Raw genomic sequence first — 26749 nt, forward strand, 5'->3', positions numbered from 1 at the left:
TTTTAAAAAAAAAAAACAACTCACATTTTATTAAACATATGTGCACATTTCCAAATGTCAGGAATTCCAAGCACTTTCCTTATGACTGGAAAATTATACCCACTCATGGTCTCTTCACACAGTCATTTCAAAGTGAAACTGAGTTCAAGGGCATGCAGATGACACAGGGAAATTTATTTGTCTACATTTTTGTCCTGAATTTACACAAAGTCCAATGAGCTGTAATGAATGCCACAGAAAGGAGTACACTGTGTACAAAATAATCTTACTGAAAAGAAATATTTCCACATCTGCCTCTGTTCGGTTCCATCCTGCACAGAATGCAAAATGACACAGCTCAGAGCGAATTCAGACAAGTAAATTATAAATGAATGTTGAACTCTTACAAACAAGTTAACAGAGATTTAAAATCCAACATGCAAGGGAGTGAAAGCACCTGCCAGAAAGGAGCTTAGTAAAGAACACAGTGCATCTCTCCCTTTGTTATAAACACTTCAGCAATGAACAAAAGGAGGCAGTAAGGCTGTTAGTGTTAACGCAATAAAACATTTTCTTCTAATTAGGAGTGAAGCTTAGCTTCCAAACTTTAGTGAAATTCAAGAGATAAGCAAAGAGTATGATATATCCTATATCCCAACAATATTATTAGTCCTAAATTTTTAGCACGAAGTTTCCAGGGCAACCTGAGCATCACCTTGTATCACTGAATAGTTGCAAACACCAGAGGTTGCCAAGCCACTGGGACCCAGCTCCAACAGAACCTAAAATGCAGGAGATCACATGGGTTACCAAGACCATGTTACACTGCAGGGAACCCCATTAATTAGTTTATTATAGGAATTAAGTATATCTATTGCATGACCTATTGCAAAATAAGCAGTGGCATTTTGCCCACATAATGAAGAGAGCAAAAGCTTACTTTTCACATGTACTTGGAGGACTCCGAGTCAATCACTTACCTACCCCAAGCCTCTCAAGGAGAAGTTAATACTAAACTTTTTCCCAGCCTTTTCCCAAGCTTATTCAGATAGTCAGCTGTTCAAGGCAGGTCTCGTCCCTGACTAAGTTCTTGTAGCTCCTGATACACATTGCTGGTGCAACTGCAATTCAGGTCTCTGGTCGGTCTTTCATTACTTTGCCACATGATGGATTTCGTGAAAGCCCTCGTGCGCCTCCTTTGTGAAAGGAGGGAAACTGACATTGCATAGGGAAGATGGGGAGCACCATCATTATCACCTCTGAAAATGTCAGCCTAAGCAGCTCAAATTTTAAAAAGTATATGGGATATATATAATACAATATAGTAAATAGAAGCCGGGGCTGGTAACTATTCCCGGGATCCTAAATGTAAGGCTAAAACAGTGTTCATTCCAATGAGTCATTCAATGCTCTGACCTAAAAAAAAAAAAAAAAATTAAAAAGAAATAATAAAAAAAACCCCTTCAAGTACATGCTTAAATTATTATTTCCCATCTAGCAAAAAGCTTAAGTCACTTGTTTGGTTAAATACTGTTAAAATCAAGGGGACCTATACACTCTCTTAAATTCACTCCCTACCGAGTAAAGCACAAGAGCATGTGCTAAACATGCCTTTGGGAATTAGTGTCTCATGTTGCACACCCTCACAAATACTTAGGCACATTTTTAGTTTTGTCACCATGAATATTTCCATTGATAAACATGTCCATAGCTGTTAACAGGAAAAAGACCTGAAGCATACTAAGGAGGAAATTTATCAAACAAATTACAACCACAATATTGCTTCTTTTTGTAAATTACAATCCCAGAGGTAAATGAGAAATTTCTCTATATGAAGAGATAGAGTAAGGGGGTCAAAACTGTTAAGGGGAAAAATATACTACAGAAGTAAAGCAAGTTATTGCCATAGCTAACAGAAAAGTAAACTTTCTTTGCTCCGCTTCCACATCTTTTCCATACTCACAGTTCTTTAATAGGGCATGTAAATCCAAAACAGCACAGTATTTGCATTTTTAATCCCATATAATTACTGAGCACTTTTCCCTCCTACTTCAGTCAGAACCCCCATATAGGAAAATATAAGCCAATTGATGCCATATGTCTCTCTGACTTGTTATTCCAGATGTATTCCTTGTATTCCTTGGAGTCATAGAATTGAAGTTCCTGTTTCCTTGAAAAATAACACATTCCTAAAAACTCAAATGAAGCAATTTTGAGTATAAAGTAGTTTATTAATACAATTCATTTTTTTGGTAATGTTCATTTCCTTCAGCATTTTTTCCTGTAACCTAAGTACAAAATAAAGGAATAATTTACCTATAACATATTAAATTGTCAAGAAGAACAAATGCACTTAGCTTTAGCTTTTAGCTTGAGATTTCTCTGGCCAGAATGGCTACCTAGCACTTAGACGGACATTTGAGAACTAATTTTTAAGTTTTCATTTCCTTTAGCACAGAAAAACTCCACCCATAGTCTGAAGCGGTGGGATTTGATCAGAATTCTTGCTTTTAAAACACTGCAATGTTTCATTATCTTTTTCTTTGGCCTTGTAACAAAGAAAGAAATAAAAATGCACCATTTTTGTGGGAATATTTGCTTAACTGAAGGTTAACTGTGCTTTAAGTACTGCAAACAGAAAATCAGAAGTGGGGAATGGAGTTGCAGCAATAGCTTTCCCACACTGCCCTGCCAACAACCTCAACTTTGTTGGGCCATTTTCTCTAAGGGCTAGAAGTAATTAAGTTTCATTGCTAAATCAGTCTTGAGGCTGTCTTGAGCAGAAAAATCACTTATGCTTAATTGCATGCGGTGATGTGGTGAGCAGTCCATTAGGCAGACTGCAGATACCAGTTTACTTTTTGCAGCTCTGCAGGATACTTATAAATGAAAGGTCATTATTTTATCCAGGCAGTCACTTGTATAATACATATTTCCTACAGAAAACAGTGCCACTTCAAAAAAGGCTCATATTTGAGTTTTTGTTACATAGTTCTACTAAATATTATTTTGAGGGTTGTTGGATTTAAAAACTTGAGCTTCTGAAATTCAGAAACAATAAAACTGAGTATTTATTCTACCATAACAGACATATTTAATAATTATAATTTTATCGATTGTAGTACATTTTTAAAAACAATATATTTAAAAAACCTGAACTGCCCAGCATTTTTAATATAAGAAGACGCATCTGTAACATAAATATGTATAGCTACACACACGTGAACACATGCATATGGCCAGAGGAATGTTCTCCATGACCAAGAAACTCTACAGACTGTTTGCTAATCAGAACCACATATTTTTCACCTGATTCCACCAACAAAGAATTAGTTTCCATTAAATTGTAACCAACAGGAGCACATTGGTTTCATGGTTCAGAGTGGGAGAATTGTTCCAGCAGTTCATGCACCCTAACATTCCTGCTGCTGGCAGACCAGGTCTTCACTTATCACCATCACCCTGCACTGAGATATCAGTCGAGAAAGACAATATAATCCTTCCTAAGTGATTAAATATTGTAAAAATATTACAGCAAATTATTACAACAAACCCATGCAGACTGTTACTACAGAACTTTAGCAATGTTTATTTCCATTGACATCCACTATTCCTGATTCTTGAGTACCCAGAATGTACTCAGTGAGCAACAGCACTTGATCTTGCTCGTAACAATAACTTGCTTAACATTTGTAAAGGTACCTAAATATCTGAGGCTAGACTGTTCTCCTAAACATGCTGTTATTTAGGTATAGGGTTGGCTTCTCAGGGTGAATGCATAGAAGTTCTTTAAAAGAAGGAAGAACATCAAAGATTTTTAAGTTTGAAATTATTTCAGATCACTGGAGTGTAGTACCAGTCTTACAGTGTCCAAAAAAGCTAGCTGTGCTCACCCAGTAAGAATCACTACCTGTCACGTGATAGAAATGTTCTAGAGTCTCTTCCCCCAGCACCAAATAATGTCACACCAGAAATACTTCACCCTGCATTTGGTATCAGTTCCCAATCCAAGTAGTCAACCTCCCTATCAAGAGTATTTTCCCATACCTTCAGGTTTTTGCAAAGAATAATAAAACCCTTAGCCTTTATAACCAGGAACTGCTTACCTTAGATACTGCCATTTGATTTTTCTACAGAATAAGAGAAATTCATGTAAATTTTAACTTTTATATAATATTAATCAAGTATACGCCCAATAAAGGATTATTCTAGCTTTATATCTACTGAAAAATGTTTGAAAATTTAGGTGCTTAAACACAAAGAGTAGCACACAGAATCACAACATGATTGTTGAAGTTGGATGGAATGGAAAAAGCTTTCTCACTGACTGTAGGCACATTCACCCTTTTTTCAGAAACCCAAAAAAAGACATTTCAAACTGCATTTTGACTTATGCAATCTCTTAACATACAGGACAATTAAAAGTTACCAAAGATTACTACTATTTCTTCTTTGTGTTCAACAATACTTTACTAATTCAAACACATGGACAAGAAGAATAAAATAACTTGAATTGAATGAGAACACTGTTTTCCAAAAGGAATATTACATTTAATTAGCTGAAAATCACTGAATGTAACATGTACACTGACATTAAGACACCCTTTCTTCAAAGTGACTGTTCAGCCTGGAGAAGAAAAGGTTGCATGGAGACCTCACAGCAACCATCCAGCACCTGAAGGGGGCCTACAGGGAAGCCAAGAGGGATTTCTTCATCAGGCACTGTAGTGACAGGACAAGGGGCAATGGCTTCAAACTGAGAGTACATTTGGATTAGTTTTCAGAAAGAAATTCTTTACTGTGAGGGTGGTGAGGCACTGGCACAGGTTGCCCAGAGAAGCTGTGGACACCCAATCCCAGGAAGTGCTCAAGGTCAGGGTGGATGGGGCTCTGAGCAAGCTGGTCTAGGGGAAGGTGTCCCTGCCCATGATGAGGGGGAGATGGAACTAGATGTTCCTCAAGGTCCCTTCCAACCCAAACCATTCCATGATTCTGTGACTGTACATAAAGCAGTGATTTAGTTGACACGCACATATTTACACTGCGAAGCGTTAGCAAAGATCGTGTGCACTCATACACTGGCAAGGCTGTTCTTCCAATAACTTGAATCAAAGAACTTGCACAGAAACTGAAGATCAGTTGAGTGTATGCTTTAGCACCACTCAGCATTCTTAAATGCCTAGAGGAATGTGAACCAATTCTTAGCTTTATCAGGTTAAGTATCTTCTTACAGTTGCCTATTTCTTTAACTCCACGAAAGAATTAACATAAATCATTATCAACACCACCAAAATGAGAAAGAAGCATTATTACAGCATGAAGCTCCAGTAGCACCTACTCTGCCTTTCCTCATGTACAGGAGTAAAAATTACAGCATGAAGCTCCAGTAGCACCTACTCTGCCTTTCCCCCTGCACATGATCTTTACTCTAGCAGAAATGGAGTTGCAGGGGGCAATTTTGCAGGCAGGTTTAAGGATAAAGCAAATGACAGCTCCATTCCAAGGCCACAACATAGAAGACCAAAAAACTAGATTGAGAGATAAATATATTTCCTTACATTTAGCTTTGTTGCCATAATTTTTTATTGTCTACCTTTACCACGCACTCACTGCTTTGCTGATGGAAAAGAGTAAGAAATCTGAAATACATAGGCAAAGTATTAAGGAAAAAAAAAGAGAAGTCTTTCAAATAGGTAATTCCCTCCTTACTTTACTCCTTGCCAATACTTTCTTGGTGAAACACACCTGGCAAATACCCCTGAGCATAATTTAATTTACTTTTTAGCCTTGTGTTTCACTTCATAAAGGGAAGTTATGACTATTCTAAGATAAATACATACCATGAGCTTGCACTGAAGAAAATTACAGTAACAATAATGGTTAGCATGGTATGTCAAATGCCTGAAGTACTAAATCCCATTGTTCCACTCCATGAAAAATAGACAGACTACATTTTCCATGCGCTTAAAAGAAAAATACAAAGCGTGAGTCACCTAGATATTATTTCACTTCTGTTTTGAAAGTTAAGTTCTCCAAGTTTCTAAACTTGAGTGTTACCTTTCTTCAGTGGTACCCCTCCATATGCTGAAATATGCAGCCACAATCCTACTTTCAGACCCTTCTACCTTAAATTTACACCAGACAATGTGATTCCTACAGTGCATTAATTTTTCACATTCCCTAAAAAATTAATTCCATCACAACACTTTAAAATTATTTCGAGCAGATCAATACTTTATCAAGGCTTGAGACAATTTTTAGTAAGGAACAGACTATCCTCAGGCAAATGGCATATTAAAAGAGCAGAAAAGTTCTTTATATTCAGCTATGCTTTTGAGACAAATTTTCTTTCCTCTTCATGATTAAAAATTATTTAAAAATCTATAGACCACTTAAAATGCTAACTCAGGGCAACCTAGACAAATAACACCTTCACACAACTGAATACATGGCAAAAACAGCACTGGAACACTGCACACTGGAACACCTCAAAGGCAATCTGGTGGTTTCCCTCCCCAGGGTTCAATGGTTTTCTCAATCTCTCTCTCTCTCTCTCTCCAATCAAGCTTTAGTTTTCACTACATTTAATCAGAAGAATTACTTTTGACTTACTTCCAGATAACATAGATAAGGTATGCCAGTCTTTGGCAATTAAGTTACCTTTGAACCGTTAACCATTGTGACCTGCCAAAGGGATTTTCCAGATCCCAGTACTATTTTAAAATACTTCTGACACATTTGTCCCAAAACAAAACCTGAAGCCAGAGGACTACAAAACAGTTCTATTCTTGTGGATATGCTTTATCCATTTGCTCCTGCTTTATAAGAAGTTATAAAAGAGATTCCATACTACTTCCAAAATAGATTTCACTAATGAGAAAGCAATAACTATGTATGCCAATAATTTAAGTGAGTTGTTAATTGATGGTTCAGAACACTGTTATAGGATACCTTTTTATTTTTAATTTTTTTAAAACACCTTTTTTTTTTTTTGAGTTAGCTAAAAATTAAAGTACAGATTATTTTCTTATGACAGAGAGAAGGGACCTCCCTTGTACTCAGACCTGCCTGCAAGCAACTCTTTTCTTTTAGTTTTGCAAATATTTTTCAAATATAAGTGGGTAATTATAAGAGAAATTAATACTGAAACCTACTGGCATTTTGGATCTTACATGACATTCAGAAATACGATTTGGTTAAATTAAATTTACACTGGTTTACAACACATTCAATTCTAAAAATACACTTGTTTTCCATGTGCCAGCAACCCTTAACCAGGACAGGAAAAACCCAGAGGACAAGATCCAAGAGACTGAAAATCCTACTTGAAGGCAGAAACAGCCCATGGAAGCTGTGACACGGCCACAAAATATTTAAGTTTCCTTGTACCAAGTCTGGTTTGCTAGGAATCATATCCCTGCAGTGAGAACAAATACAGCTCACTCTGACCAACAGTGCTGCCTTTTAAACATGCCCTTGGCTAAAGACAGACACTTAAGAAATCAAGCACCTTCAGGACTTTGGTGTCTCTACCACAGTGTCTCTACTGCTGCAAGATTTATGTAAGTCTGAGAAAACATCTTTCCTCACATATTAACAGGACAGTACCAAAGTATTCAAGAAAAAAGCATGGAAACCAGAGATGCTGGGGGAGCCTGTGACAGCAGAACTTTTGAATCCTGGATAATAAAGACATCTTTGTGATTGGAAGGCACAAGGGTGAGGGGGATCAGATGTCCACTGTCCAACTGCAATTCAGTTTCTAATGTGCCTGTAAGTGATTATTCCTGGTATGCCCCTGAGCTAAAACCACAGGAAACTGTGCACCCAAAGGAATTTTATTTAAATGAAAATTAATCTCAAACTATTCTTGGTACTTCTTCAAAACCTGCAACATGATCATTTATGAAGTATTCCTGGGTTTCATGTATTACAAATGAAACTGGCCAAAAGCACAAGCAAAAATATCATTGTGACAAAGCCCAAAATTTAGGAATCAAATGCAGAATCCCTTTATATGGAAAAGAGATTATCATTTAATGAATACTTAGTTCCATGTCATCTCCACATTACACAACTAAATATGATGACAGGTGTCATAATATCTCTTTTGAATCACTCCATTGGCAAGAAAAATTAAGAAGTTCTTCCTCACACAAAAAGTCATCAGAGTTACTGTTAATAATACAAAAGATTGATGTCTATATGACTTGAATTCCACAGGTGAGTTTACAAGACTCTACACTGCACTCTGCTATGGCATAGTGGACTGGGAAGAAAGAGGGCAAGGAAAACCTGAGCTGGCAGTAATGTCACTTCAACCTTTCCAAGGTTCTTTTAGTATGTCTGTGGAACGAAAAGCAGTGCTGCATGAAGGAGCATTTCATATTGCTGCTCCCACTGTTACGTATTCACTTGTAAAAATATTAAAGAAACCCCATTTTAAAGATACTTACTAATCCCCTTGTTCTACGTTTAGCTAAACGTGGTATCACAAATATATCACCGGTATTAACTATGAACACAAATCCACAGAAATTACTTTTTACAGCTATCTGGGCTAAATTCATAAAACTTCGTGCTTCACATTACTGAATTTACAGAAAGCACACAGAATGGTGAAATCTGTTAAAAATGGCTTTAAACAAAAACAAAGACTTGTCTTCTTCCAACGAAGTGCACTTTCAAGCATGGGTATGTACTGCCATAGCAATGCATATGGTTACATGTATTACACTGCAGGGCCATAAGCCATTTTAGGCTAGAAAAACTTACATTTTTCTATATATTTATACTTCAAGTTTGGTTGACAATGATACTTTCATAGCTACAAATGCTCCAGCCTCATTATTTATGAGAGCACTGGTTTGATAACTGGTTTGGTAAGTTCTCTCTGTGTATAGCCACCAAACTTAATCTTAGCTTGTACCAAATGTATTCCATGTTGCCACTGTGCACCCAGCAACTCCTCACAGCCCACTGCTGCCAACCCTTGCTTCTCCTTACGGCTCTCCCTTGGCGTTCAGCACACAGCAGTAGAGGCTCCAGGGAATGCAAAACTGGAAAGCACAATCAGCTCTGAAGAAGAAGCCTCCTTGTATTCCTCTTCTCACTCATTTCAGCAGGCATGCTGTTGCTGCTCCTGTTTCCTCAACCCCATCACTGCTGCCACATCAGCCAGCACCCACAGAGCTGGCAGGCTTGTCTGGAAGAGACTGGACACTGTGAGGAACAGATGGCAGCAGATCTGAGCCTCCTGCATGAAGACTAGAAGCAGAAGAAACAGCTGGAGATGCTCCCTAGGTGGTGCCAGGTCCAGGCTCCCCAAATGCACAGCTCTCAGCTGCGCCAATCACCAGCTCTCAGCTTTGTGTCATTAATGAAATGCATCCTAAGATTTCCTTTCAGAAGCACAGCCATGGGATTTGGTGTGATCATATGTGCACCACAGTTTTTGGATCATTTGGGAATCGGCTAGAAGTGCTAACAGAAATGAATGTTAGGCTCTGCCTCATGCCCCATCCCCACAACAACATAACTGACAGAAATAACTAATTAACATGAAAACTAATTAACATGAACAACAACATACTGACTCCTGAGAATAAATTATGCTTCTGGGTTTGATTCTTTCTCATGGAGGCTGCTACACTTAAACCCAACCAGGAGCAAGAGAACCACTGCAAAGATTCTTCAGGAACCTCTATGACTAATATTCCACAGTTAGGAAATTTTTGGCACTATGCACCCAATTTTGATAACTGGTTTTGGCAGCACAATTATCTAAACTCTCAACAGCAACTTTATAAACCACATTCAAAAGTAGAAAGACCAAACCTGTACAACCTCATTTTTCAATTTCTTCAAGGATAATAAATGAAAAACATAAAAATTCTATATGCATAAAGGCCTGATAAGGCCAAATGAATGAGGAAATGTTGAAAGGAGAAATAAAAGGGACTGCCAGTGGACATTCAATATAATAATTTATAAATCCACCTGGTGATGACAACTGGATCATAATGGACAACTTTTCATGTATCCTGTTTTGCCTGTAGAAGAAACGTTTCCACATTAATCTGTTCAGTGGTACAGACAGAATACTGTTTGGTTTTTTTAATTAATTTTAAAAAAACAGGTATGACTTTTGCCTTCTAATAGTGGACAGGTTTACCCTCTCTCAAATTTTAAATGGTGTTACATTTTTAAGCTCTGATGTGAAAGTTGAACAGCACTATTGCACATTTGGACTGCTGCCTCCATATTTTGAAATTTCCGTTTAAAAAGGTTTCTCTGTTTTGATTTTCACTGCCAAATTCACACTTCTCAAACAGAATACAGTCAACTTTAGTTCATATTCAACTTTTTTTCTGGCTCCCTTTCTAATTTCGCACTGTGCAAACATCCAGCAATTTCTTGGAAAAGCAAAAAAAAATTTTAGTATGACTCTAGATAATTATATGTTTCTTCTGGAAAAATTAGTTTCATCTGAATAATGTAATTTCTCATTTTCAGACTAAGTAAATTATATTTACACAATGGAATTTAATGAAAAGATCTCCCTTGAGCAAAAACATTTTTCTACCTCATCAGTGAGCTGAACTGGCTCAACATAAGATGTATCAGATTCAGAAATTACTAATATTCACAATTACGTATGTAGTTGTCCCAGTATTTTGCATTGCAAACAGTACAATTAGTTACTCTTTTAAAAAAAACCCTATAATTTTATTTTTCCATAATTCACACCATTCACTGGGTAACTACACAAACTTTTTGGGCAACCTGGTCATTAAAACATCGAAAATTAAGTACCCTTCACTGAAAAAATAAACCTAACCAGGGAATTTGGAAGGGATGCATATATTCAGTAACTAACACTTCTGGAAATGGCATTATGCTCCTCTTTAGAAAGCAGCAGTACACAAAATACATAAAGGATCCATATATTCAGAAAAGCCAAAATTACGAACAATGACAGGACATGAAATCTCAGGTACATCTTTAGACACTGATGCAGAGATACATTATTTTGTCACAAAAGAGAAATTAAGGCAACCTCATCAGCATAAGGAACATTTTACAGCATAGCTGGGATTCCACGGTCAGTGTAGGCCAAGATTCCAGATTAAATGCTAAGAATTTTTCACAAGCTTATTAGGAATTTGATCAAAATCATATTACCATGAAAAAACACTGAGATTTCTAACACTGAAAAACCCTACACACTGTAGCATCCAGCTGTGGCAATGCCCAGATCAATCCTCACTTCCAGTGTCATGACTGACTGTAGTATTTTATTTTTTAAATGAAATTCAATCTAAGTATAAATTGCACCAACCCATATTGGAACTATCACTGACGTTCAAAACAATTTTTACCTCATATAAAACCATACAAAGAAGGAAAACAATGCTGACCACGAACAGAAGCATGTATGAGTAAGGTAATATTCAAATACATTTATCCTCTTTGGAATAATTAATGTACTAATACTTCGTATATTATATTTCTTGAAAGGAACAAAGGATGAAGTAACCTCTCAACAGCCACCCAGTAACAAATATTGACCTCATGTGAATTTCTCTAGATTTGACATCTTTAATAGAGAAAACTCAGTGAAAAACTGGATCCCAGCTCTTGGCAAAGCAGATGAAAGGCCATTCTCTTGAGTCACTTCTATCATATGGCTAAGTTATGATTGAAGCAAAGAGAAAAATAGAGCGTTCTTTGAAAAATATTTCATTTCTGACTGGGCAAGATTTAAATTTCCATTCTCCTTTAAAAAGATACTGAAATGTAGGTATGCAAGTTATATATAGTCCAGCTCTCTTCACTTACCTGAAGACAGTACATCTTCCAGGAATTTATAAAGCACTATAATAATAAAGCATTATATCACACATAAATAAGGAACAAAAAAATACGGATATATTCAGCCTTACTTCTCCATGTCTTAAAGGTGTGATAGCTCCTCTTGCTACCGCCATTCGGAACAATGTTTCTGTGGCCTGCACCAACAAATACACAGACAAATTCATATTAAAAAACAGACAACACAGCTCATGATGATTTGTCTCAAGTTTTATAGCATGTTTTATATTTTCTGCTACCTTTTAGCACCTATTTTACAGTTGAATTGCTCCAGTAACTCCTTTAAAACAATGTGCGCAGCTTAGGCAAGTGTTTATTGCAAGGTGAGACATGTATTGAGGATTTTGGTCTCAGCATAAGTAACCACCTAAGCAGTAGGTGATCCCTCAGGCAACACCACAGCTGTTCCAGAAGACTCTCTGAGCAGGTCAGAGATGCTCAGCCCCAGATAACTGTCCTCCAGAGGTTCTCAGGTAAAAGTGCAGTACTGTGGAAAAAACAGCTATATGGTATTTCACGACTCATGAAACTTATTTTTTAAATTGCTCTTTAATAATATACACTTAAATTGACAAATGAGTATGAAAAATTAGTATGATGCAGCACTTTTCCTAAAAGCACCTGAGCCCCTCTTAACTCTCTGTAATGGTGGGATTACAGAACAGAACACAACACTGTCATGTGCAAATAGCAGGGAACACAACTTTGGGGAAATTTTTAATCTTTAATTAGTTGAATACCTTTCTGTGTTAGTTGGCCCGTCCTTTCTTTAATCCAGTGGGACAATTGGCACATACTTCTGATACAGAGATAGGTTACTGGCTTAATACAGACTGTAATAGGTTCTGCACCACCTATCTTTCTACAAACTGGTTGGAAAAAGTCATGAAAAAAATTCACAAGTTTCATAAATTCACAGATTGGCACATCAGTGTACACATGAACAGATTTGCTTTGAAAACTTGTTTCCATAGCAAACAGTGAAGCTGGTTTCAATTTCAACTGTAAAAAACCATGTTTTTAATATCTGGTTCTAATTAAAAGAATACCCTGACATTTAAGGATCTATGTTAAGGAGTAGTTAGAAGGCTGCTTGGAAAACAAAACCAACAAAACAACCACATTTAGAAAGCTTATAAATAAAAGCAGTTTGCAGTAGCTGATCATCTTTCTGAACAGTGATTTTTTAAAAAAAGCATCTCAGTGCTTCCATGCCTGCATGACTTGCTGCGTTCCCACTACCACTACCTCAAGACAGCTGTATCTCAACAAATGTAATATCAAAGACATCTCCTGAGATTAACTCCTCAGTCTTCCTAGACACAGATTAAGTGGGGTTTACTCTTTTCTAAATTATTTTCTGCAGAAAATAACTTAATAAAAGATCTTTTAATTACCTTATGTTCTCCCCACACACCTGTAAATGAATGTGTGAACTCTAGAACAAGAGGCTGCAAAATATATTACTTCATTTACACCCACAAAGATGCAGAGCAGTGCTCCACTGTGATCCTGCTTCTCAAACCTTTCTTCTCTGAGAGATGAAGTGAAGCTCACACAACCTTTTGTCTTTCACAAAATTGGCTTCTTTCACCAACATTTTTAGGGATGTTTCAACCAAATTGAGCATTCTGTCAATACAGTTAAGCTGCTTTTGTTTCTTTTGAAAACCACTGGTGTGTGTGACTTTCTTTTCACATCTACTACTAGAAGATCTCTCCTTAGTACACTTGTACTCACCTCGTTAATGCCAGATGTCAAAACCATTCAGAAACAAGGAAAAATCACAGCAATAGCAAATGCAACACCACAGATGTCCTCCCTTCACTAAGGGTGGGCCACCCTTCACTAAGAAGATTAGCACTACAATCACAGCTTCCCACAGAAACTGCATGGTGGGGATGAGGCCACCTATGGCCATTGACTGACAATGACAAGGCTGGAGAAAACTACTGGGGGTTTTGGCATGCAAAATCCAAGAGGAAGCTTACAGAAGTTCATCTTTCTAAACAGTAATCAGCCCAATCTTACTGCTGGTGCAAGCTTTAAGATGAAGGAGGTGGATACCGGCAGTAAATATTTCAGGTCTGCATCCTTTTGACAAAGCAAACGAGGTGTGAACATGCAGAGATTTGAGTAAGGCAATGTCTTACAAGGAAGAAGAGTATGATGTAACCATTCAGAGTTTTCTAATACCTTCACAGGGCTACAACATCACAGAGACTAATGATAAAAGTAAGCAGCTAGCAAAATTTTGCCAGTCATAAAACCTAAATTTATCTGCAACACTTCTTTTTTTTCCAAAGCTTTCACACTGTCTTCAATTTATATCTTTTTCCCTTCTGCCCTGCAAATGCAGAAACAAACAGAATTGTACTGGAGCATGTCCAAGGAAGGGCAGCAGCCCTGGGAAAGGGTCTGGAGCACAAGTCTCATGAGGAGCAGCTGAAAGAGCTGGGGGTGATTAGCCTGGGGAAAAGAAGGCTCAGAGGAGCCCTTATCACTCTCTGCAACTGCCTGAAAGGAGGTTGTAACCAGGTGGGGGTCAGTCTCTTCTCCCAGCTAACAAGTGACAGGACAAGAAGAAATGGCTTCAAATTGCACTGGGGGAGGGGCTTAGATTGGATATTAGGAAAAATTTCTTCCTGGAAAGGGTTGTAAAGCACTTGAACACAGCCTGCCCTAGGAAGTGTTTCAGTCACCATCCCTGGAGGTATTTAAAAGATGTGCTGAGGTGGCACTGAGGGACATGGTTTAGTGGGGGACTTGGCAGTGCTGGGTTAATGGATGGAGACTCTATGACCTTAAAGGCCTTTCCCAACCTAAACAATTCTATGATTCTGTCTGGTCCTGCTCAGGTTCCTTGGACTAGCTTTGTCTAGGCCCATTTTCAGCATCTCTAAGATTGGAGGTCCTACAACCTCTCTGATCAACCTGTTTCAGTATTTCACAACAATATTTTAAGTGATAAGTCCACAAAAAAATGCAATTTATGGATGACCCGTAAATTTCTTCTGCTTCCCAAAGAAACACAGCCCAGTTCCTCAAATTCTCTCTAAGTGGTGGAAATGCTTTGTGCCAGCCAAGTGGAAGGCCATCCTGCAGGCATTCGAGTTGTACATGTTGGATATGGAAGAATAAGCCTAAGGGTGGGAAAAGTCAAAATATACATGTACTACATTTTTTTAAAATGTTAGAGACAAACTCCATCATACTTAATTCTCCATAAAGAATACAGGGAAAAAAAGCTGCATGAAGAATCCCACAACAGCAAGGTAAAAATAACAATATTCTCATATACTCAGCTCATATACTTTCTGAAATTCTATATATGATAATATCTTGCTGAGAGCAAAAGGATCCCCCTACAGGACATCAAATCTACTTTGACTAAAAATCTAGTTTATTGAACATATCTTGCCTGTTGGCATGTTCTTGGTATGTAATTTCAAATCTCCCAAAGTTACCAGTATAATAATAGTCAATATTCAGGCTGCCAAATATCTGCATACAACTTGCTTCAATACTTAGTTTAAATCCTTTGAACTCAAATGTCTTTAATAATTTTAAATAATGTGTTAAAAGTTATTAAGTATATTGAAATGGCAGGTTTATTTCATTGTGTTAAATCTGCTAAAAATATGCAGAGTACTGCTCTGTTGCAAATCAAACAAGGCATAACTGTCCATTTAAGAAATAATTATACTATTCTCAAAGAAACTGCTGACTAGGAATCTAACTAATTTTTAACTAATAATCAGATTTTTTAGAAAGCTGTAAAAACTTGAGATTTATTTGCATTCAATTCACTGTGAATAAGCCATCTACTCAGCGACAGGAGTCAGAGGTTTGTAAGAAAGCAAACTATCAACACATGGTTTTAGTGATCTCAGTGTGAAACAAATGTGTTGCAAGATGTAACAAGATGATTGTTACTGAATCCTAAACTTGTTGGTCATTATAAAGAATGTGTAGTATGTTACATTAGATGTGAGGTGAAACGGCAGCCTACCGTACCCTACCACTCTGTAACACCGTGCAAGCTCTAATGTCATCTCCAGACAAAGATGACCAACTGTTCTCACTCCAACAAAGCAGTTGCTTCCGATCAAATTCTTTGCAAGTGGGTTAAAAAAAAAAAAAAAAGAGAAACCACTTGTATGAACCAGAACTAAAGTGGAAGATAATTGTGCATTATTGATAGAAGTGGTAGAAAAAAACAGAAACACTGCTTAAGATTCCAGATGTTTTGGATTTTCTAGGTATTCACAAAAATAAAATGGTCTCACATAATACTTCATCAGAATAGTTACTGTTTTACCAAAGTTAAAACTGCAAATGCAAGCAGTGAGGAGATTGATCATGCAAGTTAATGAATTTAGAAATGTATACTTTTTAATCACCTGACAATTTTTGGCATCTATTTCTAAACGTGCATTAAAAAACCCAAAACAAAACAGAAAAAAAACCCCAACTGAATTAAAATTAAAATGGTGCAAATTGCTCATAAGGATAAAAAAGGATGGAATACCACAAAAGACATTTTTTCACTCCTATTAGGTTTTCTGATCTTGGATACAACAGCTAGCTGACAGCTCTTGCCTGTAAAATTTGTGCTTCCTCATGAAAAGCAAATTACATGAAAAAAGAGTTTTGACAGTCTATCCAAAATCATTAATAACAATCTTTCAACTTGATTATATATGAACTATTGTTATAGCCCTTAGTAGCTAACCATCACACAACTTTTGAAAACAAGAATGATTGCTATCAAAAAAAGATCTGGTAAGATTTAGAAGCAACAATGAATAGGAAAACATAGAAGTTTCTCAATTTTTTTCCCTGAATTCTGTCCACAAAAAGTGTAAAGCAACTGTCTGCATCTAAACCTTACTCCAGATGACAGATTTAACTGAGGAGCTTAATTATTGTTACAACTTTTGATTAAATTACCACAATACCAATATAGAATGTGTTGCTATTCTATATACTTTATAGATTTAAAATATTTTTTAAATATGTTAAAATACAATACTGAAGCTAAACTGAAGCTTTTAAAAAGACAGATATGTAAATTCCTAGTCTCTGAAAAACCACAGAAAATTCAATTAATTCCATCGTACAGATGTGAATTCCATGTACCTCCATCTTTTACTTTGTTGAATGACTTTGAATGTCTCTGCTTTCATTATTGAACTATTGGAACCTTATTTGTACAATAAGTAGATCAGCCTACATTTGACTCCTGCAAGACACAAGCTCTTTCCAGTCACCAATTAACAGATCAAATAATTTCTTGCCTTTACCTTCAATAAAAGCAACTTAACTGTGAACTCTCTGAAGACTAAACAATTTAAACCCCATGATAAAGCATATTTTACAGAGTTCATGAAAGCCTTGTATCCATTTTCCAAAACATCTCTAATTTTTTCCCAAATTCAGGTTTCAGAATATGTTGCACCAAACATGCACCTCTGCATTCCACAAAACTTTATTTCCCTCTCCTCTGGTTACTTACTCAATCTTTGTGCAAACAAAGCACACACCTGGCCATGTATCTTATAAAGAAAAGTACTATATGTAAACATTCTTCTTTCTTAAATAATAAATGTGTGTTGATTCCCTAACTAGAAGTTTGGAGATGTGCAAAACTCACCACTAATATAGCATAAATAAACCAGTATTAAAACTAACAAGACTAATAGCATAGTAACTTTTTTTGAGTTGTCTTGCTCACTTCGGAGAGCATTTGCAGATTTGTCATGTAAACGTAGGCTCAAATTTACACACAGTTCAGTGTAATTTCAATTCCATTTACAAATTCCGTTTGCTCATTGACCTAAATGTGCACTTTCAGGGTTAATAAACTACCTTATGAACTAATTTACCTCTACCCTCTACCTAACTAAACTATCCTGATCTTCCTCCACACTGCAGGGCTGCTCAGGAACCTCAGTCTCTCCTTGAAAGAGCTTTATAATTTAAAGTTGCAGAACACATGCTTAACAAATGAACCAAGCAAGGAAATAATCACACAATATGTGCTGCTAGGAGGATGAAATAAAAGCATTTGTCTATATTTATCTTAATCTGAACCCAGTAGTCTGCAGTTGTGGTATTTGTAACACTTGCCAAGATCATGATAACTGCTTTTCTTCCTGATTTCTCCTCTACCTGCTCTTTTCCCTTTCCTTCCTCCCAGCCCCCTCCCAAAAAATGCTTGGTATTTACATTGGGATTCCTGGTCCCAGCCTGTAACTGACTTTCACCTTTTTCTAGCTTTCTCTTCACAAAGGATTGAACGGCTCAACACTGCAATTAACTAAGTATCAGGAAGCCAGAAAAAAAAAAAAATCCAGCAGTATAATGGTCATGAACTGAACTACCCACAAATCAGGCCAGCAGCCAGCATGGGAAACTGGAGAAATAGGTCATTTAATCTCCTCTGCCTTGACAGAAATGCCAGAGAAAAGAGGTCCAAGCAAGCCTGCCCCACCATCATCATGGAGCAGAGGTTTCTGCATCTGAGAAATGATCCACTGAAGCCAACTAAAACCTTCCTTCTTTCCAATCACACAGCAGAAGGACAGCAAACAGCTGCAAGCCAGCCTGCAGAAAGCACATGACAACTGTCAAACCTGGTTTCGATTAGTAATGCTGCCAGATAGCAGAAAAAATAATGGCTGAAAGACCAGTCTGGCCAGACCAGGAATATACAAGCACATTTGCTTGTATAGTCAGTGCCCCCCACCCAGGATTTAGGGGCAGCAAAATCTTCATTTGCAGCTCCAGAATGCTGAGAAGGAGCACTCATCATGCTCCATCTCTATCCCATTTGAAACTGATTCATGGAGAACTTTGCTGCTGCCTGGCCAAAGGCTGCTGGAGAAACAACATACAGCAGGTCTGACAGGGCTTGATGTAGTCACCAAATTTTCAGAATAAAAGGGCAACACTGCCCTGAGTTCAGAGCTGTAATGAACTCCAACACTATACAGAATCATTGAATGGTTTGGTTTGGACAGGACCTCTAAAGACCATCTAGTCCAGCTCCCCTGCCATGAGCAGGAACACCTTCCACTGGACTAGATTCCTCAAAGTCCCATCCAACCTGGCCTTAAAGACTTCGATGAGATGGAGCAGCCACATCATCTCAGGACAAACTGTTCCAGTGCCTCACCATCCTCACAGCAAAGAATTTCTTTCTTGCATCTAATCTAAACCTGCCCTCTATCAGTTTAAAACCACTGACCCTAGTCCTGTCACCACAGATGCTTGTAAAATGTTTGTCCCCATCTTTGTCTTAAGTCTTACTGGAAGGCTGCAGTGAGGTCTCCCTGGAGTCTTCTCCAGGCTGAACAACCACACCTCTCCCAGTCTGTCTTCATAAGAGGTGCTCCAGCCCTCCCATCATTGTGGACATGCTCCAACAGGTCCATTTCCTTTTTATGCTGGGGACTCCACAGCTGGACACAGCACTCCAGGAAGGGTCTCACCAGAGCAGAGCAGAGGGGCAGAATCCCCTCCCTCACCCTGCTGGCCACGCTGCTTTGGGTGCAGCCCAGGATGAGGCTGGCTTTCTGGGCTGTAAGCTCACATTCCCAGGTCATGTTGAGCATATCATCCACCACAAGCCCCAAGGTCTTCTCTCCAGGGCTGCTCTCAATCCATTCTCTGCTCAGTCTGTATTTGTGCTTGGGACTGCCCCAACCCACAGGCAGGACAATGCACTTGGCCTTGTTGATCATCCTACACTTATTGCTACATCTTTGCCTGTTCATCCATTTTGACTCTTTGCCGTGATTTTGTAGCACCTCACCCTCCTCATCTTAAGAGCACTGGTGAAGGAAAGCCAACAGACGAGAAGACAGTGTGTGACATGGCAACAAGGATGTTCCTGTAGAATTCATTCCCAAGCTATTATAAAAAAGTGAAGCCAAACTCTTCTGCCACACAAGTTAAAGAAGACTGAGGCGAGCTTTCATGGTCCACCTGCAGTTCCTCAGTGAGTTATTGGGACAACAGAGAGCAAAATCGAAAGATCCTTGGATCCCTATTCTCCATTCTAACCCCTGTAAAACGGCAGAGATTTAAACACCAGCAAGCTATTCCAGCAGCCTCGGATCTTGTAACAGACATTCACTATAACCAGTAAATTAATGAGAGCTGCATATTTAGACAGCTTTATTTCATATTATCCAAGCACATGTTCTGGAATTCCAGACTAATTTAAACAGTCATTTACAATTCTTTTATCTGCCTTCATTGACCAGAATTTCTTGTTAGCGTGAACTCTGAGCGGGTTCAATTCAGTACTTCAGTACATTCCCTACAAGTTTTACAAGATTTACATTTAATGTGTTTCACAACCAGGGCTCTTTTTCTTTAGGGGATTACCTCACCTTTTACATTTCCCACTGGTAGCAATTTTAAGTAGTAGCTCTCTGTATTTGCAAATGGAACAAAAATTTCTTTGTCTCAATTGGTTTGTTTCCATGCATTGTAATTTACCCACAGTGTTATGAGCTAAACTAATACAAATTAAATCCAAAAAACATTTTCAAACTAGTGATTTATCATGACCACGGTGTAAACAGTACTATAGATTACACTGACTTTGAATGAGACACTCAACTCACCTCCCAAGCTTATTGTTTAATGCATATATGTCACACAATGTTTCAGAACTAATTAGAAACAGAATACACAGGTTAACTCTACTTCATTTTTGGGGCAGCTTATAAAAATGCCTCCCTACTCTGCCTAGAAAAGTTTTACTGATGCTAGACAACAGCTAAATTGCTTTTGAGGAAGAATACATTCTGGTAATGACCTAACAAAAAATTGGGATTTTTTTTATCACACACTCTTATCTTTAACTGTAAAAACAGTTAACTAAATCAGATGCTGATTGTGATTAAAACCAGTTAATACAAAATAATCAGCAAGAAAACTCAGAAAGCTGTATACTATATAGGGAATGGTAATTAACTACAAATGTAATGTAGAACTCAGAATCATTTTTTAATCAACATTTTTTTTCTTTTAAGGAGAGCTAAAAATTTCATCACTTAGAACAGTATTTTGAGAACTGGCAGAAGCACTGGTTGAATGCCTCCTGTTCTCAAGAAAGCTGTTCTTATTTTGGCCCTGAGCAACTAATAGAAACCCTCACTCACAGGCTGCACAATACTCAGAGTTTGCAAGTGAAGCCATTTCAGACAAACTGAACCAGCAAGAATTCTTCTTCCCAAGCACTTTTTCCTCAAAATTGACACAACAGTCCCTCCAGCATCTAAGAATCGCCCTTCTCTACCAAGCAGTACAAGGCCCATAGCAAAGCATGCATGCATGCCGTTTGCTCTTTTTAAGAAAAGCAGGGAGCTTTTATCGCAAGACCAATCTCAGGAGGAAGCCACACTTCTCCTTCACATACACTATCAGAAGGGCAGTGTCTCAACACTAAGGCTGTTGACAGAGGCCATGGTGCAGTTGTACTCCACAAGCCCTGCTTTTAAATAAATCAAGGTTTGAAGTAACACCCATCCACAATCATTAAAGCATTGTGCACATGTACAACAGCAAAAAGTAGTAAAATCTGTCAAATCTGCTTGAACAAAAGGTATGAGAACTCACCACACCTAATTTTGTAGCTTAAGAATTCTAAATTTACAAATTTGCAGTATTTACCCATGTACTGCATAAGTCTAAAACACTTCCCTTCTGCTTCTCTGTCATGCCAGATGGATACTCCTCCTTCTTGCTCTTGAATGTTTTCCACGAAGTCAAGGTAGCTGGCCTGACCCTGCAACAGATGAATTACTACATCCAGCCCAGTTGCAGGACCAGAGGACAAACAACAAATGTCAAAGCAGAAGAAAGCACCTCCAGCAAGATGAACTAGTAAAATGCCCTTAAAAAACAAGGCATGAGTCAGACTCGGACTCAAGCCACCCAAAATGAAGTTGGCTACAACCTTCATGTCCTGAAACACATTAGATACAGAGAGGCTTTCAGTCAGAATTGCTTGATGACATTGCAGTCACCAAAATTACTGTAGTGAATTGACTTCAATACTATGCAATATTCTTGCCTGGTGTACAATGATTTGGTAATTGCTGCCAACTAACTCTGTCATCCTAACAATTATTGGGCATGGTTTTGTATAGGGAAAAAAGTTTAGCCCACTCTAATTCAAGAAATATGGGACTTGATTTCTACTTTCATGTATGGGTTGTCTCAGGGGATATAAGACTTTCATCAAAATTCAGATGGTTGCTAGACAGTAGTAAAAGGAGGAAATGAAGCTACATGGCAATCAATGCCGGGTCTGTAAAACCCCTCTCCTTCTTTCTCTAAAACTTGGGAGGCAAATCACAAGGAAACACAATGAAATTATTGGTAAAACGAGTGGAGTGCACACAGGAGGGCCAGATTCTAGCTTTTGTTTTTCTTATCTGACATCAGGCAAGACAACTGAAACACAGAGGATTCTTCTGTAACTAGGTAGTGTGGTCTTCTTTCCCAAGGGTGGGAGACCCTCAATGAAGAGATCCTAAAAATCCACTCCTGATGGTACTACCATGGCAATTCCTCATCCAAAAGAGGAAAAATACTTTTCACTTTCCTCCCAAAAGTCATAAAGAATAATGACTTAGTTATTTCCATACATTGCCTTGAGAACATACAGAACAATTACAATTCCAATGTGGTAAAGAAATGTAACCCAAGAAATTTGGAAGCAGTCAAGGACAAATACCTAACACTGAATCAAACCAAGTTATTGAATACTTTTTGAACACCATCCAAATAAATAATTCTATTATTTTACTTCTCATGCAAAAAATGGTTACCATATTTGCCACTTAAGGGTTAACTCATGAGAATAAAAAAAAAAGAGACTGTGAAGTATTTAGAGACTGCAGCTGAGGACCATCCGAGAAAAGCCAATGGAGGAACTGATAACCTGTATTTTACAGAAGTTTTAAACACACCAATAGTTACAGTTATGAAACTGAGCAGCTGCTAATCTGCAAGACATCTATAATCTTTTATTGGCAATGAGCAATGTTCCCAAGGAAAAGACAGTGATCGCACAGTTAAAGGCCACTGATTCAGATCACACAGGAGCCACTACCAGTACATCTACTGATAGATTTACCAAATTCAGAAACTGCAGCATGGCCCTAAGCTACTCCAAGTGATGTAGAGCTGTATCACAACAATGGAAAGGTAATGAGGAGGCTTAAATTTCAATTCAAATATAGCTCAAAGTCTTGCTTGCTTCCCACCTCAGGGATAGACAAACAGAATCCCTTCACCAGACCAGTTTATTCACTCTACATTTACCTATTCTCTTTATTTAGAAAATGTAATGAACTTAAAAAAACTATAGAGAGTTTAAAATTTACAGCAAACACTTTAACCAAGTACAAAATAACAAGAGAGAGGATCTTTTACCAGGAACAAGACGTACAGTTATTCCTGGCAAGGTTTAATGGTACCAAATACATGTAGTGGGTCTGTTCCATAAACTGTACTGGACTGCATGGATAGGCATGTTCATTTAACCACCCTGTACATTAGCACAGCCAAATAACAGCTCACGCTTCTTGAGGGAAAAGTACATAAATTACAACAAGTACACAATTACAGAACAAGGAATTGTCTAAGGAATGTAGCAATGCTGAAAACAATTTAGAAACCACAGCAGACAATCAACTGACCTTAAAACACACTGTGCTCCCCATCAAATGAACAAATTAATCCCAATAAGTGTAAAAACCTCAAATGAAAACATAAATCAGACACTTTCAGTTGGGCTAACTCTTCAGAAAGCTTTCAAACCATGGCTGAAAAAAGGATGCCTCTGTTTTGCAAACGTTCAAGAGTAGCTAGCAACATGATAGGTTAAACTACCACGTATCAGGTCAGGTCTTCACTACAAGTTCTTCCCTCTCATCTATCAGATGTTTAAAGTCTCACCTCTTCACTGACCGAATGTACAGAAAAAAACCCTGGTGTTAAAATGGAAGGGCTTCATTGGCATTTAAATGACCTGCATAATCAAAACATCAGAAAAACAGTCAACAGCTCCTCCAAGACAGCTCTGTTCCAGCCTTTATGCTTACACAAGCATCTATACAGGATCACTTTCTGGTAGCAGCCAACTCCTTCACTCAGTAGAAAGACAGAAGGATGAATTACCATTACCATGAAGGATACCAGCCAGAAGCATCCAAAAAAGGCTAATGGGAAAGGTTTGTCATCAAGCTGAAAGAGGGCTATCATCAATCTAGCTACTAATGGCTAAAATCATAACGGCTAGTACAGGCTGCAAGTAAATCCTATTCCAAAAATTGATCCATAGCCTTCATAACTAATAAAGGCTCTCCATGGCAGGAGTCAGAATAATTTAAAATAAAACATAAAATGTCACCTCCTTTTTCAGGAAGGAAGTGTGTGTGTGTGTGTGTGTGTGTGTGTGTGTGTGTGTGTGTGTGTGTTTGTAGAAAGGGCTGAAGAGTCTTTCTCAATCCTTTCCTATGCACCAAGGTCTCATTTCCAGAATATACTACAGATGGGAGGCGGAGCAACACAAGGTCATAAACAGCCAGACCCCATTATAGGTTCCAAAAGGCAAGTGCCACAGAAACATGGAGAAGTGACTCAGGATTAGGCTTCAGAAATTGCTGGAGTCTCTGTGGCTGGCACCCACAGAGCCAGAAACGCAGAATGAATGGATCCCTCAGTGGTTTATAGTAATTAGGCACATTTCTGAAACTGGTGCTGCGATTGCTTCGTCTGCACTAATTGAGCACAATGCAAAGCACTGCTCTGAAATGCCAAATGGCACATTTAACAACCTTATAAAGGAGCCAGGAATACAGATTCCTTCTCTTTTTTCTTAATAAATAAAAAAAAAGCACTGGCCTAACTTGTCACTGCACAATACAGAGAGCTGGAAAGTGTCCAAAATTGCTCCGTAAGTGTTGTTTTATTAGCCTGAGACTGTTAATAAATATATTGTAAACGAACTTATACTTGCTTGGGTGAATATAAAGAAAGAATTGTATCACTATTCTTACAATGTTTGCAATTTACTCTAGTTCTTCACTTTTTTTATCCTAGTTACACTGTTTCTATACTAGTTTACCGTAGCAACTGACATTTATTTGGGCCATAAATTACCCTAATGCAGTGTAGTACTCCTTCATAAATTTTACTAACACAGCACTTACAGAACATAGACTTGTATTAATTAAACCCATGCCTACACAAATCTAACATTTCCTTTCAACGTTTTTACTTACTGCTAATTCTGGAAAACATACAAAAGGACAAAGGCTTTCTCTTCCCTTTCACCAGGTGTGGTTTTAAAGTTTAAATATACATATAAATGTGGGGGTTTGAATGTGTATCTTATTACCAGTGTGTCACAGCTGATAACTCACAATCTCTAAGAAGAAAAATACTGGCTTCCAAGAACTTGGCATACCGAGCTACAAATTGGATCCTTTCATTAAGAGAAACTTAATTAACTCTTAGCAATTTCCACTTTTGACTTTGCCACTGCAAGACTTTCATTACTTGTCAGAAACAGCTTTAGGCATTTCTAACCCTAGATGTTAAAAGCCTTTCAAGATTAAAACTTGAGACCTGTAATGGAAGTTTAAGAAATCTGAAAAAAGGCTTGCTCCTATAGGAACAAAAAAAGGTTTGAGGTACATATTGATAAGATAGGTACAGTAAATACTAAGGTAAGTTTGGTTTAGGAATGTTTTTCATGCCCAAGTTTAATTTTAAAATGGAAAAAACAAAGGTAGTGTTATACAATATCAGCATATGAATATTCAACAAATATACTGAATAAACACAGCAATAGCAGTAGAGCCCACTACAGTACAGGAAGACACATATGACATATATATGACAATTGTGTAATATGCACTTAGATGCTACTTAGCCACACTTGTGTCCTGTTTGCAAATATTTGAAAAAGTCCTGTATTTTGTACAGAAAATACATCATACCAAATCATAAGCAGAACAACCTGAGGTGCTGCACACCCTGCCCTGGGCTCCTGCCTCCCTCAGGCAAAGCCCCTGGGCTCCTGACACACTTGAGGTGAGCAGCAAAGCCATCCCATCACTGACCCATACTCAAGACCTCACGGAATGCCTACAACCACAAAGCACTCAGACAGACTGCCCTGTGTAAGGCAGCATCTGCTGTACTGGAAGTAGAGCATGAAACCCCAGGTCTTGTGTTTTAGCCTGCTCTGGTCACTCACCACGAGAGCAGGGGCAGGTCTGTGTCCCCCAGCCACACACACACACCAATCCCACACCAGACAGCAGGAAGCATTGCTCCCAGGCACACATAAACTCTACACAGGCATTTAAACCAACATGACATATTTGTGAACAATTTAAGTTAACACAGCAGCACTTACGCCACAGTAAAACCTTAGAGATACGAGAAATAATTTACAAGAGCAGTGCAGTCACCACCAGTGTTTGTTTTCTCAGTGGTCTTTATTAAACCAAATCACTGGGACTAAAGCTACTACAACAAAAACTGGAGACAGACATGAGTGGGTTGACAACTTTTCTGTTTGTTTAAGCCGCCTTACTGAGAAGACTCGAGTTAAATATGACCAGAAATAAATTTGTCACAATACAATTTTAATTCTCAAATATCTGGAACCAATTAACTTTGGGAAAGTTTCAAAAGGGCCACCCAGTAATAAACACAAAATCATTTGTGTCTGCTGTCTTGTTTGTGATAATTTTTTTTATTGCTACCTCAGTTTCAAATGTCAGAGTAATGACTTCCACATTCCGATAAAAATGTGAATTGAATCCATATGGAAAAGATGCTCAAGCCCATCAAA

The 26749-nt window shown here is 37.9% G+C and overlaps 1 protein-coding gene across 5 annotated transcripts in view; it reads right to left on the bottom strand.

The window, feature by feature from the left end:
* Positions 1 to 26749, bottom strand: part of TMEM135 (transmembrane protein 135) — a 161675-nt gene that overhangs the window by 81743 nt on the left and 53183 nt on the right. For 4 of the 5 annotated variants that reach the window (XM_069015654.1, XM_069015671.1, XM_069015688.1 and 1 more), the window contains one exon: positions 11925 to 11990. The exons of the other annotated variant lie outside the window; for it this stretch is intronic. In XM_069015654.1, the coding sequence (XP_068871755.1) occupies positions 11925 to 11990 (66 nt within the window). The remainder of the gene's footprint in view (positions 1 to 11924; positions 11991 to 26749) is intronic. 5 annotated transcript variants of the gene reach the window in all.

This window comes from Aphelocoma coerulescens, chromosome 1, assembly GCF_041296385.1.
Source record: "Aphelocoma coerulescens isolate FSJ_1873_10779 chromosome 1, UR_Acoe_1.0, whole genome shotgun sequence".
Taxonomy (NCBI): domain Eukaryota; kingdom Metazoa; phylum Chordata; class Aves; order Passeriformes; family Corvidae; genus Aphelocoma; species Aphelocoma coerulescens.